This window comes from Dryobates pubescens, chromosome 5 (genome assembly GCF_014839835.1).
Source record: "Dryobates pubescens isolate bDryPub1 chromosome 5, bDryPub1.pri, whole genome shotgun sequence".
Classification (NCBI taxonomy): Eukaryota; Metazoa; Chordata; class Aves; order Piciformes; family Picidae; genus Dryobates; species Dryobates pubescens.
This window is the reverse complement of record NC_071616.1, coordinates 29778126-29793394: the sequence shown is the minus strand read 5'-3', so window position 1 is coordinate 29793394 and position 15269 is coordinate 29778126. Positions and strand designations below refer to the sequence as shown.

At 39.1% G+C, this 15269-nt stretch overlaps 1 protein-coding gene across 3 annotated transcripts in view; it reads right to left on the bottom strand.

Moving 5' to 3' along the window:
- PPP4R3A (protein phosphatase 4 regulatory subunit 3A) overlaps positions 1-14679 on the bottom strand; it is a 43781-nt gene extending 29102 nt beyond the window's left edge. Inside the window, exons 1-2 of one of the 3 annotated variants that reach the window (XM_009904821.2) lie at positions 14091-14679; positions 6271-6326 (exon numbers count right to left, since the gene is read on the bottom strand). In XM_009904821.2, coding sequence (XP_009903123.1) covers positions 6271-6326; positions 14091-14232 — 198 coding nt within the window. In that variant the 5' untranslated portion in view covers positions 14233-14679. Of the gene's footprint in view, positions 1-5706; positions 5830-6270; positions 6327-14090 lie in introns of those variants that run through there. The other 2 variants (XM_054161906.1, XM_054161907.1) reach the window with 2 other exon arrangements.
- Positions 14680-15269: the final 590 nt, after the last annotated feature.

Genomic DNA, 15269 nt, shown 5'->3' with positions numbered 1-15269 from the left:
GATAACCAGGAAACTCTTATGTAGAATTTGCTTCTTCACTCGACAATAGCACCAGTTGGATGTCTCATCTCTGCCCAAGCCCATACAAAATTTGCTGCCTGCCTAAGACACTTCATATAAATTTGGCATTTTTCATATCATTGGTCATTATGACTACTCAGATTAATTAAGTATTCTTAATTTTACACTAGAATTCTGAGCATGGCCTATTTTTAGAAGACCTATGTATTCAGTGCTCCTGTAGAGGTATTTATTATTTCTACCAAGAGAGATTAACTTTATGCATGCTTATTCTTACAAAGATACAGCCTGAGGCAAAACTTCAGAATACAATCAGGGATTTCTCCACTGCTTGTTGGCTATATCAAGTCCACATGGAGCAAGCTGTGGCTAGCTGAGAGGTTTTCAGGGAAGCACTACTGTGTGCTACAACTCTATTTGAGACTTCATTCCTAGGAAGCTAACCTTCAAAAATTCTATTGTAATACTTTAATCCAGGAAGCAGGAACAACTGCACTTAGATGGGACAGAGCTTATTATCTACCCTATAATTTTTCCCCACTTTTTGAAATAAATTCCAAAACACATTGTGTTTATTCAACATCCTTTTCATTAAGCAATCTCAAGCTCTCACCGTAACACTCAGCAGAAGTCACACTTTTATTAGACATCAACTTTATTTAACAATTAGCAAGCTGATCAGCAGGTGTGTTATATAGCACTCAGACCATCTCCAAGGTGAGCCCTGGGCTTTCACAACGAATTTCAGAGCGACTAGTACTCCAGATTTTATTCTGCTGTAGAATTGATTTAAGATTTTATGAATGTGATAAAATTAAGAAAACTCTTAGTTTTACGATGCCCTCTTACTGGTGTTCATATCAAAAGAGTATAATAGTCCTCTCTGTAGCTCTAAAATGTTTTCTTAGCATCTCAGTGAGTCTTAGGCTACCCTCAAGAAGTAATGATCCCCCAAATTCGACACTTCTTCCACAGATTCTCTGTCTTAAAATGCAAATGTATCTTTTCCTGCTAGTCCTCAAGTGATTTTGGCCTATGATAATTTCTTGGCCCTCCCTACAAGTTTGATGCAGATGGATTACTTCCGCCCCTTTTGGGGCTGCCTGATTGCTAGTCTGCCTTATCTAAGCCATGGTTTAGCTACAGATGCTTGCCTGGACACGCCAAGCCATCTTTCAGCATCTTGCTAGCTAATTATTTACAATCAAAAGTATAGGTTCATAAGCAGCTTTCTGCTTATGAAAATAAACTACAGGCACTAGCCAGGTTTAAGTTAAATATTTATTATCATCATCACACATTACCTCAGAATCTTTAAATTGAAATAAATCTGCTCAAATAATGTAATATGAAGTTTTTATACTGCATTTGCACATATGTTCACCTTGCATCTGGGTATCTGTATGCACTAACAAGTTATCCCAAAATCTGAAATTACACAAAGGCAGTCCTTTGGCAGAATGTACTCTACCCTATATGGAAGCTCCACAATGATAAATGACTTTTCAGTTTGTGATTTCATAGCTGCACTGCCATGAACCATGTGGAATAAAATAAATTTATTAGTTCTACAACAGAAACTCAACTCACTGGTCTAGTGACCATACCCTGAAACAGCAGAGGGAAAAAACACACAAAACAAAAACATAGGAAAATACACATTAAAAGAAAGGAACATGTGATCATTTAAAAAGCATAAGCCACCACAAAACCAAGAGCAATCACTCCCCTTGTTTCTTCCTCACCCCACAGAACTACACCCTTTCCCATACTATCTTAGCTACAATAGGCACAACTTTTATTGTTATAGTTTCACTCTTGGCTTGCTTTTCCTGACAGCAGTTCATCTTCTCCAAGTATTCTTCCAGTATCCTTCTGGATCTTTTAGAAATTTAGCTTTAAGTTTCCTCTCCATTACTCAAGGACAGTCAGCTCTGCGCAACACAGCTAGCAGATGGTACTCCAGGTTCATTTTAACTTTGTATCCTCGTGAAGAATTGAAAAAGAGACTAAAAAGCAGGGGACACAGGACACTGAATTTCTAGCTGGAAGCTGTTGAGCAAGTCAAGTCTTCCATGTTCCAGGCAAAGAAAGCAGGTGCAATATATACTTCATGACTGACTTACAGGATGTGCATGGAGTAGGTACAATGGAGTTAAGTGGTTACTGTTCTATTGCTAAAGCATTGCCACAATATATTTGTGGGGGAATGTGATGTATCTGTGAACCCTGGGAAGAGCTCTGGTGAGAAAACATCACTGTGCTCCCATGAGAATCTGGAAATTCCCTGGACAGACTGAGTGGGAATGAGAAACCGCAAGATAAGATGGGAGGCCACCTGGACTAGCTTAACAAGTAACTATAGCAATGCTATTGCTGACCCATGAGAATCTTGAGAAAAGTTCATTAACCAATTGAAGGCAGCCACACTAACAATATACACAATATACGAGTTGTGTGCTGGAATAAATCTCTCACCTTTGGCCTTCTACATGCTCTGCTTGTGCTTGACTCTTGTTGCACAGACCGTTACCTTATCCCTACCCTGACCCCTATACAGCAACATATATTGAAAAGTATGTATCGGATGACACACTCCATCAGCTTTCTCCCCAGACAAACTCTATATATGTAGCATTTATTTCTCCTTTAAGGTTGCACAGGAAGAGGTGTGTTGTCCTAAAATACTAGTGCAATTACTCATTTACTGAATAAAGATCACTTGTTTAAGAATAGCACCTCTGTCACTAGCATTTTGGAATTGTGTCATATACAGGATTAATTAAATCCTGTATATTTACTACCAAAGTTATAGGATCATTACTGTAAAATTTTGAAACAAAAATACTAATGAAACTTAACTTTGAACCCTAAATAAGAATATAAATCCAGAGGCTGAGTGGCTATATTGCTGTACATTTTGCCTTTGCAGAGGAAATCTTCCATCTACAAATTGTATCTTAACGTAAGAAATACGAGTGCTTTTTCTGAGCCACAAAGTTGTTTTCTTTCTAGGCTGTTCTCCTTAAATGTTCCCTTATTCTTGTTCTAGTAATAGATAACGGTGAGTTTGCCAAGAAGTACATGGTCCAGAGCACCCAAAAACTACCACTGATAGCAATTCTGTGTTACAGAGTAAGATATATACACATCTTTCACTTTAAATGCATAGCAGAAAACATCTTCTCATTGTGACAGAAAAACTGATCTAGTTTATATGACTATTGAAAAGGAAGTTAAAAGACTGCCTGTGTTCATGCTTTAAGGAGTGATTTCAAAGACCAGGGACTCAGACTGTCCAAACTGAAGCATCTCAGGACCATGTTGATGTATGAAAAAAAAAAAAAATAAAAAAAAAATGCTTCCTCTCCAAAGAGGAAAGCAGACAGTTGCTATCTACCAATTAGAACAGTATTTACATGCACACAGAGATATGACATAAAAAACTCATTGCTTTCAATCCTGAGCCCTAAGAAATTGAAAGCAAACAATTTAACAAAATTTTACCTGAAAGTCTGGTTTACAGGGTATGCCTTCTATCATTTTGTTGTGGGTTTTCTGTTGATTTGGGTTTTCTTCATGGGTTATGTGGATATTTTACATGCCAAGAGAACAGAGGCAGCAAGGCAAATACATACATGTCTTTGCACTGTTATCTTGACAAATAATAATTTAGGCTGTTGCAGTCATTAAAATACCCATATGTATATACAAAGTGTTATATCAACAGTTACTGAAACAATCTGTTGCATACTTGCACTAGCAGTTCAACACAGGTAGAAAGTTCTTTCACCAGATGAGCAAGTTCATTGTTTATCACAAAAGGTATCTATGGACTTGCTGACGAACAAATCAATTGGCCAGTAAGACTCCCCAGGAGATTCAGTACCACACATTTCTCCTTCCTTCCATTCATAAATTAGGTTAGTTGGTCCAATAAAAGATTTTTTTCTTCTTCCAAGCTTCACATTTGCCTAGACATAAGTCATAACTCATCCACTTCCTCCATTAGATATCTGAAGCACCAGCAACCCACACGCCAAGTATATCACAGTAAAATGTTCTGACATTTCTACTCTCACATGTCCCTTCAAAAAGAAGTGGAGGTCCTCCCTCATCATAAACTTTTGAGCTAGAAGAATGATAAGACCCTAACAATGGAAAAGTACTTTGATTTTTTAAGTATTACATTTCTGGATTTTTCTTGGAATGTTAGGAGTGCAACTGACAATTGCAGGCAAACTCAAGTCTGCTATTCTATCTAACTCAGGCTCCAATTTCACTAGTAGCTGAGGCAACCTAAATAGCATTCTGCAGCCAAAAAAAGAAGTATCTTGCTCTTTCTCCCTACAGTTCTACAAATGGATCTTGTGTGAAGAGGCTTGAAACTTCTGCTGACAAGAGTTACCAGTAGCTGAAGAGTACTAACTCTTTTGAGAGATTTTTGAGCACTAACTTGATTTTCTTATGGTTCTGTGAGTTAAGGCAGTTCAGAGTGCAACAAGCAGAGCTGGAATGAAGCAACTCTTCCTTTCAGCTGCCTAGCCACAAGCTTTGTTTATATGGAATCAGGTTTAAAATTTCTTTTACCAAGGGAAAGAATAAGTAGGCTCACCTGAAAGATAACATGGTACAAAGCAGGATTAATATGAACAGCAAGGAAGATCCAATATTTCTACAGCTCAGAGTGGAGTTCTACATTAAGCCTATATTAGACACTGCTTTGCTTAAGTATGAACAATCCACTTACAAATACAGACTTCTATCTATGCAGCATTTGAAAACTTTAAAACCAGCACTTTTCCTTCTCCAGCCCAGAAAACACAGTGCTGTTGTAACAGGACAGGCTGTCTAATACTTTTATGTCTCTAAGCATGTTTTCAGTCACCAGTATTGATCTGTGCACTGCTAGATTACAGTACACATCAGACTTGGAGTAGCAATGAGCACAGATACAGAATGCTGTTGCACTGACAAGCACATGTCGTTTGCACTGATCTTAGACTTTAATGCTTACTTTAAAAGTAGGCTTCATGTTTGATCTCACATAAAGTCTACTGACCCTGCACTGTTTTTTTTTTTAATTCTTAAGCCAACAAAGCAAGTTTCAGCACTTTATGCCATTGAGCTGTGAAATATTCAACGTAATTTTAGGAGCCCTAAAGCTTGCGTTACAGTATAAGAGAACCATGACCTCAAGCTAGTCAGGATTACGAGGAGGAGTTAGCTTGCTTAGCATTTTTGCTGGGTGTGTCTTTTCTTACTCCCTGCAATTGATTTTCCATCCGACACTGGCCTTACCAGTTATTTGCTATAGACTGTTTATATAGTGACAAGGAATTACATTGAGAACTTTCCCAAGGAGGGGTCTTTTAAATCCAGACTGGTTCTCTCAATTCAGTTCAACATACAATCCTACAAACAGTTGCAAACACAAAACTACTGAGACTGCTGTGTGCAAAACTACAGTATTGTCTATACCTTCAATAAAACACTTCTCAGTCTTTAGCTGTAGTAGTTTCATATATCAACTGTACCTGAAGGTATTTTAGGAAGTCTGAGCTGACCAGATAGGTAACAAAGAACAAAGTGGTTCAGCATTTCTAAACCTCTATGGGTAATTCTCAGCATCCATGAGATAAGAACATTAAAAAAAGAGAGGAAGGTCTACAGTTCACTTCTCACCCATCTCAGTAGCGTTCTTTAGGGATTCACAATGTATGGCTTAAATAATTGAAGCAAGGTGCAAACTAGAGGTGAGAAGCTGCTTTTATGTATACAGAGTGCTTTGAAGCAGTAGTAACCCATATCCATCTTCCAAGTACATGCCAAACAAAGGTAAACATGCAAATAGCTTTAAAGCCTTCTAGTCTTCTCTTAAATAAAATACATTGAAAGTTGTAGTGTCTGAAATATAAAGAAGAAAAAAGCCAGATGATATTAAGTTTCAGGTACTATAATCCTCATGAACCTCAGATACTTTGATTTTTCACAACTATGCTTTGCCCATCTGATCCAAAGCAGTTTTTGGTGTGAAACAGAGCACAGGCTTTCTATGTAATTTCAGAAAACACGCAGAGAAATAACATGTATGACAACAAGCACAAAAGTGTTGATAACTACTTCGCCTATTTTTAGTACAAGAACATACAATGTAACTTGCAACAGAGGCAAAAAATCCACACAACTTACTGTATTGTTCAATTTTAAGAACTTGCCATTAAGCATTAAAAAAGCCATAATGTTTACCTGTTGCTTCTGGTATGCAGTGTTCGGGTTAATTTTGGACTCCAAAAGAAGAGAGCCTAGAAAATAAAGTTCCATTTATTTACACATGTACTGCAATTTTACTATTGACATTAATTTTTTGATTACTCTTTCCTCAAGTAGGTATTTATACCTTTTCTCCTAACAGTAAGCCTGTTAAACCCATACTTTACTGTGGCTTTGTATTTAATTTTTCCCTCAAATATGTTGTTCACATAGTACAGAACATGCAAGTGCTTTAAGAACATGGCATTTTTTAACACCTTTCTTGTCTCAGTAACAACTTTTCCACAGTTTTTTTGAGAGATAACGTCTGCAAAAAACATCAACACACAAAAAGCACCACAGCTGAATTCTGTATGGCACCTACAGTTGTTCTGGATGAAATTTGCTGGTCATGTGGCACATGTTCTTAAAGTTCAGGTAAAACACTTATATTAGTTTGCTGGAAAGTGTATCTAGAAACTTGCTTACAGTAGCAGCCATTATGACTGTCAATACCAAAAAACTTCAGATGTGGTAAACTTCAACAGTAGTTTCACAGCAGCTTACACTGATTTAAGACATAGAGCACCAATTCCCATTCTTCCTTGCTCACCCTTTTGCCTAAGCATTAAAGTTAACACGTGTCACATTTAAATGGTTCACAGGGCTGATTTAGGTGAAAACAATCCTGAAAGCTACTGTTATTTTTGGTCCTATCACTTTTGTCACCCATCTTGAGGCAGAAATGCCATCCGATAAGGGACTCTTTACAGCCATAACTTAGTATTTACACACCTGCAGCACTTCATTCAACACACATGAAGAAGTACCAATATTAACTTTTACAGTCAGTCCTGTTATTAAAACATACAGCCACAGGCACCACAGAGAGGCATTTCTCCACTCATTTATCTGCTTTAACTTATTAAGGAAAGACCAACTTTAAGAAGTCACAATTTCTCAGTTTCACTGTCACAGTTCTAAGGCAGTCTTACGTTTATATTACCAGAATATTTGCCAAATATCTTCACAACATTTACACTAAAGAAAAATTAAAGTACTTCAACCACAAATAGGAAGCCTGAGAACCTGAAGACAAGAACACATATTACTTGGATTTGGAAAAGATACTTTGAATCGAAAATTGCACTTCTGAATCTCACAGCAAAACCAACAACTAACTAGTTTTCACTATCTGAAGAGTGTATCAGTTACAAAAGTCAAAGCAAAAGAATATCCTAACCCAGTGCTCTTGCATCATCATTGTTGATGTTGTAGGTTACGGTTACAGTTAAAGAAAACCACACTCCTTTCCTGAAGAACTGTTACTGATTAATATAAGATCATAGAGTAGTTTGGGTCATCTAAGCTAAAATGCCTGTAGTAAGCTGGGACATCTTCACCTAGATCAGGGTGCTCAGAGCCCTGCCCAACCTGACCTGGCATCTAACACCTCTCTGGGCAACCTGTGTCAGTGTTTCACCACCCTCATTGTAAAAGCTTTTTCCCTTATATGTAATCTAAATATTTAGTCTAAGAAGTGTAACACTGTTAGTTTAAAACTGTTACCCCCTGTCCTATTGCTACAGGCCCTGCTAAAAAGATGGTCCCTATCTTTCCTACAAGGCCATTTAAATACTGGAAGACCACACTAAGGCTGCCCTAAAGCATTCTCCAGGCTGAACAACCCCCAAACTTTCACTTTCAGCCTCTCTTCATAGAGTAGTTGTTCCATCCTTCTACCCTTTTAGTGGCCCTTCCTTGGACTCGCTCCACCAGGTCCATGCCTTTTCTGGTCTGATGACTCTGGAGCTAGTAACCGTACTCTAGGTGGGGTAAGAAAGATTATTATTTCATTAATTTTGAAACTTTGCCACATATTTTTATATTAATTAGCTTACTATGTATGTGATAATCAGGTACAATTAATTCAGCTCTTTTTAATCAAAGTAATTCACTTATGATGGCTGCTTCTTCCTAAGTCTGTTGTTATACAAGAAGCAGCCTTCACTTAATGAAGTCAGCTTGAGAAGCTACTGTGCTGTAAGAGCTGTTTATAAACTAAGTCACAATCCAACAACAAAACTGAACTAAAGGGCCCTTGAGGGAAAACAACACAACTAAATAGCAATATTCCTCCCAAGCTACATACGGTATCTTTTCTTCTTTAGAGGATTTCCCAAATTTTCTAGCCCACATCAGTTCTGTTAACAAAGCAGCTTAAGTGGGGCAACATAACTACAGAAAAAATAAAAATACAGCAGGACAGAGAAGGAAACCATCCAAGATGAGAGCCAGTCTAATACACTGTAGCACTTAGGTCATAGTCTTGAGCTCTGAATTTTGTGTTTGCTTAGTAAACATTTCAAAATAGCATTTCCTTTTACCTTACAATCACTAGTTACAAGCAGCATTTCATTTCAGTCTTACTTTCAGTTTCAATAATGTTAACTTTCAGAATATTATTTCATGCTAATAATTTGGTTGACAAATTTCTACAAAGTCTTCAGTGTCTAGAAGTATTTAATAGCAAATATGAGTCAATCTTCTCAGATTTAAAAGCAATTAATAACAACATTGTATTTTAACTACTAAACACAGATCTACAGATACAGAACTTCTAAAATTAGCATTAATATCATACCTAACTTGAACATTGTATTTGACAAAATGCTACTAAAAAAATGTTGAAGACAGCTGAATGCAGACTTTTCATCTTCAAGGCAAACTTTTCATCTTCCAGGCTATATGGAGACACTAGGGAATGACCTCCTTACTAGATTTAGCACAAAAGAGCATTTCTCCTTCTCTACTAAACCAGATGCTTGCAGCAAAGGCAGGTCAAGCCTTATAAGGTTTGACTTGTTAATCACTGCCACAGGCTTTAACTTACTCCTCACCATATAGACAGTATTTAGACAAATATGAATTTGGAGACAGAAACGTACAAAAGCATTAACCATGCTGTATAACCTAGAACTTCCCCAGATCCATCTTTCTGGAGAATGGGATCTCTCTTTGTGCAACATATTCCCCAGAAAGGGTTCAACAACTCAAAACTAGTGACTGTTCGACTAGACATTTCAGCAACTTTACTTTCATACAGTAGTTCTACATGATCTGGCCCCTTCCTGGTATAAGGCAATCTTAGGTCCCTCATTTGCTTCTGTGAACTAAGCAGCAGTAACAGATGTCTGTAACACAAATACATACCTTTAAAAAAAATTTACAAAAATGTAACATACAGCAAATAAAGTTGTTCTCCATTTAAAGTCACTATCACTATTAATTCCCCAGTACTGTTCAAGATGCTTACTCTTGCATTTCTCGTAAGCAATTACTTCCCATGTCGGTATTTTTCCCTTATTACAACCCTAGAATATGTTGACTATCCACTAAAAATACACCAACAAAATTTCACCTTCACTGACTCAATGACTCTATTCAAAGTTAAGAAAAAGCTGGAAACTAACCTTAACAGAAGCTATGATACACCTTCCAAAACGATGCAGATCTAGATAATAAGTTACAGTATTGAATGAATTTGTATAGATAACTGCCAAACATTGGTGCCATAAAGCAACATATGAAACCACCTAATAAAGAAAACATTGATTTGCAGATTCAGTTATGTGCCCCTGTAATACAAAATAGCACCAGCTAGGTTTTTTTCATTCTATGCTGTGAAAGATACGAGTACACAGGGAAAGACTTGCTCAAAAGGGATGAAATACAATGCTATTTTCAAAGATAATCAGAGAACATCAAACATCCTAATCCAGTAGTCTTAAACAGATCTGCAGACTTGTTTACATATGTGCATACAGAGACCTGCTGATACAGAATCTGCTTTTCTCCCATCAAATTGTTGATATATATATATATTTTCTCAAAACCAGAAAAGGTACAATGTCACACATTACTCTTCAAACCTGTATAAAAATGTTTAAATGAATATTCCAGATCAGGAGCTGTTCTTTTTTTTTTTTTTTTTTTTTTTTTTAAATTATTTGTGGTTTGTTTTGGTTGGTTGGTTTTGCACACAGAGGTTTAAGTTCTGCAGCCACAGAAAATCTGGGGAACAACTTAAGCCAAGGTCCAAGAACAAGCTCTTGACTTGCAAGAGACTATGCCTCAGTCTATCACATTTCTGAAGGGCCAAACCCAAATATTAAGGAGAAGGGAGAACCAGGAGAAAAAAAAAAAAAACAAAAATCCTCCCCACCTCCTTTTTTGGTCCCATCCATCTTAATCTAAGAAAAGGACATAACCACAAAATTTTGTGTTGCATTCCGAACAATCAAGGAATACATAAATAAAATTAATCCTTGAGTAAAGTAATGCACACTTAGGCCAAATTCTTATTATCCCTCTATCAGTATTATGGGGTTAGTAACAACCTAGTTTAAAGAAGCAGTGAGGATATGGATGCCTACACTATGGCAGAAGTCATTAACGTACCAAATTCAGAAGTGGCAATCCACAACTTCCGAATAAAAATTACTAGGTAAATCCTAAAAGACAACTATCAAGTATGGCCTCCACACTTGGGGAGTTCACTTCAGCTTGTCAAAAAGTTTAGTAACAAGACTAATAACTACTAAGGTTGAATTCAAAGTTTAAGCCTTCAAATTAACTCAGTAAGACATTTCATTTTAGAGGTCTCTTCAGTCATCTTGGCTCAGAACAAAAACAAATGTCTAGTGAGCAGTGACAATCAAGAAACAGAGATTTTAAGCATGAAGCATGCCCACAGCAGCCTAAAATACCACGTGAAAAACAGGTAAGAAAGCAAAGGCTTTTGGCTATGCACAGAAACTCATGTGGAAGGGGATTGCAAGAAAAGATCACTATCACTATGTCAAGTAGAACACACTGCAACTAGGAATCATACAAAGCAACTTCTTAGGGTTTTAAGTAAAGAAGTGAACAGTTGTTTAAGTGGGAAAAAATACATTTGCCTGTTTCAAAGCACAATATACACAATATGAAAGCAGTTTACTGTATTTCTGTACTACAATTACTCCAAATTGCCTGCAATAACTCTTGAAAGTTTAGTGCCTGAGAACACCAGATATATCAGATAGCAACACAAATTACTCATCTGCTCTAAATTCTTTTAAGATGGTGTTAAAAAGCCAAAACAAAGTACTCATTAAAAAACACCTCTCCTAAAAAAATTACTATCTTATTCAGTTCTTGTTGCTCCAGTTCCAGATGATAGCTTACCTTGGACTTGGCATACTGATTGTAGCTCTCTTATCTGAACACCCTGACCCTGCTATAAAATCTCAACCACTTGTAAAGCAGCTATAGAGCTACACCAAGTCACAGCTGCACAATCAAAAGACTGAACTGTGTGCTAGCCCACGTGGTCAGCCAAATAAACCTCTGATAATTCCGCTGTTGCTCTGTGCACAGCCAAACTGGCCCTTTAACAGGAGTGGGAATTTCCTCCACTCAGGAAACAGAGCCCTCAGTTTCAGGCAAATCCCGAGGTTTTCAGTCAGCTTCCTGGAGTTAAGTCTGTAGGGTGCACAGGATGAATCTCTGCTCAAATACTAGGAAAAGATGGTTTAGAAAAGGAGGAAGGAAGAAGTTTTATTGTGGAAAGAGGAGGAGCTGACAAAGAAAGACAACAGAAGACCTATACACCACTTGCCTCCTTGTATGGAGGCAAATGATGTACAGGTCAGGTTCCTAGTACTCATATGTTTTTGAATAACTAGGGAAAAAAATAATCAAGTTAACTACTTCACATAGGTAAAAAGGTACACACAAACTGCATAGTACCTAAACAACAAGATCGCCATTACCTTTTTCCAAGCCATTAGCTCACGTGGAAAAATTTGCCCTCAAAATCAACTCTCAAACAATTGACTGGGAGTAAACAAAATATAAATCAGGTTTTATGAGGTGTTTACACAAGCAAGTTAGAAAAACTAGCCTATTAATAGAGTGCACATTTACCCAGGACTGATACTACCTACTAAATTAAGAACTCAAGCGCTGTATATTATTCGATAGCCTTGAATTACATGTACACTGCTTGAGAAAGTCTAGTGTGTGCACCCTATTAAACATACTTCTGTATATTAGGTGTAATTTTATGTTTGAGTCAGCTCTGCTTTGATTAGAGTATTTTAGCTATGCCATGCAAAGTAATTACTTCATCGTTGGTTTTGGATCACTGACACCAATTTATATTTTCCTTCTTACAAGACGTTGATGTAAAATAAACTGGCAACAACTGCCTAATTCAGGGTCTAATCAGTCTTAAACACACATATCTCACTGAAAGTTAATAAAGGGATTTTAGTTTGAATGGGCTATTTCTTCACAAGCAGGTTATGAACCACAGATCCTTCGTTTTCTTTTCACAAGAGAACTTTAAAAATGAAATCTAGTGCACAGAAGACGTGAGGGTTTTTAAACATGGGCACATTGGCCATGAGGATAGAAAGGGCTGCATTTACAGTAAAGTGTACAGATGAGCTTAAAAATTTAATGACAACCTTGTTTTACCCCTCTCATGTTGAAATTAAACGAAGCTTATTTTTATCTTGAATGTTTTCTCTTACAGTATGAAGTTAGCCAAACTTCATAAATCAATATTCTTCAGAAAAAAGTATCGGTTTAACTTTTTGAAGTCTAATCGAGAAACTACAAAACCCTGAGATCTGTGCTTATCAGCTCAATTATCAAGATCCTGCTCAGAGAAGTTTGACTTCTCCCTATGAATTTATGATCTTTGCTGTAGAGATCATTGTACAGTTTGCCAGAACTTTCTAAACCAGTAAGAATTAATGATTCTAAAGTTGCTTTTCATACTAACCATATGTAATAAAGAAAAGTAGGTCTGTTGACAGTCACAAGCTGCAACTTCAAGTCACTAGATACAGCAACCACATATCTAATGAAATAGTAAGCCATGCACTGACAGACTTTACTAGCAAAATGGTACATGCTAGATATACTGCAAAACATACATTTCTAAATCTGCTCTGATCATAGAAGTCAGGAACTCAATCATCAAGGCTAGCCCATTTAACCACAGGGGTAGATATTATTACTGAACCTATACTATTGTCATATGTTGTTGGAAAAATGTGAAGGAAGTTGATAAAGCATTGTTTTAAAATTATTTACAGGAAGATCTAGAACTGGTGAAGGACTGAGAACTACTATTCCATTTTAAAAAAAAAGGGGGGCAGGAAGGAAAAAGAAATCTGAGAATTTGTTTTCTGTTCACTGGATTGTCTTTACTACTCTAACAACTGTACTTTGACAACTGTTGATAGCTTTTAGAATGTCTTCCATTACTCTTGCTACCAAAGAAAGGAAAAGGAAGGAGTGGGAAGGGACCAGCCATCCAATGACCTTTTAAAAATTTATAGTAAAAAACATGATCTAAGCTTTGAACAACTGCCTTCACGAGGTGATCGTTTCCAGAAACATCTAAGGAAAGATGGATGTATCAGGATAATCAGCTTTGAAACTGGAGCACATTTGGCATCTAATGAGAGATCACTAGATATCCAAACCCATACAAGATCTACCGTAAGAACTGAACTTGTTTTGTACACAACGCTGTGTATTCACTATGAACCAAGTGCCTACTATGCCTGCACTTGATGGCAATCTTCCATTTCTTTCACTTGGACTAACACTAATGAACTGCAGTTAGTGCCTACTTGCTTCTAGGAATCACACCTAAATTACGCAGCAAAACATTAAGACAAGAGAAACAAACCAAAGCCCAGTTCCTTTCTTGGGTAGGACAAGGAAAGATTGTACCTTCGAACATACACACTTACCATCACTCTCTGCCCTGACTAGCAGGGACATGCCCTTCAGCCTCTCCACGTAGCAAGAGGACACATGTCCTGTGCCTCGATCATCCCACTGGCGGTCCTCATTTAGCGTGTAAACCTTCACCCTCCGCCGGGTGTCAGTCATCCTGCTGCCTGCCACACCACAGCCACCACTCTGGCTTTCAATTGCTGGAGCAGGAGTCCGGTCGGGGGCCAGGCCCCCCTCAAAGGAGGGGAGCGGGAAAGAAGGTAGCAACCCCACACGGGCACGCAAAGCAAGCTCTCCTTACTTCAGTGCTCCAACGGGATCTTCATTATCGAGGGTAACAGGACTGAGGGGCGCAGGGGAGAAAGGGGAACAAGAAAAGAGGTGAAGATAAGAGAGGGGAGCTGCTCCAGGCACAAGCAGGCGCTGCAGAAAAGGCGAGTAAGCCTACGCTGGGGAGAGCCGCAGAGCGGAGACAGACTCTTTGCAGGGTGAAGGGCAGGCAGGAAAGGCAGTGAAGAAGGGATCCCGCAGAAGTAGATCCACGGGAGTAGACGCAGCGGCGGGCAGCAGATGGCACGGGCAACAAGGGGTAGCCGGCCCAGGGCGACACAACAGGCGACCCTGGAGGTCGGGACGCCGGCAAAGGAAGCAGGCGTGAGCCTGGCGAGGCCGAGGTAAAAGAGCCGCTGAAAGGCAGGCTGAGAGGGGCCGTTCGCCCTGGCCTGGACCTCGGCTCTATTGTGCAGCAGCTGCCCAGGCCCGAAGCCCCTCGCTCGCCGTCCGTCAGCGCGGGGCTTCAAGAAGCTGCTTTCCTTCCCGCCGGGGCTGGCTGGAGCCTGCGGGCACTGCCTGTCCCAGGGCGGGATGAAGGTGGCAGGAGGGCTCAGCGCCCCGTCTCCCCTATGGGCTGCCGTCCTCGGCGACAGCTTCACTCCCAGCCCGACTCCGCCGCCATATTCTTCTTCCTCCTCCTCCTCCTCCTCTTCCTCCCGGTGCTGCGGCGGCTCAGTCCCGACTCCTTGGTGCTCCCTGCGACGTGGCTGCGCTCTCAGCACTCAGCAGACCGGCCGGCAGAGAGGTGCTCTGCCCTGTGGAGGGGACGAGCGGCAACAGCACGGTACAGTGCGGCCGGTACGGCGCGGCCTGTCCAGCCCGGTTCCCTCCGGCTCCGCCTCAGTCACTGCGCGGCCGCC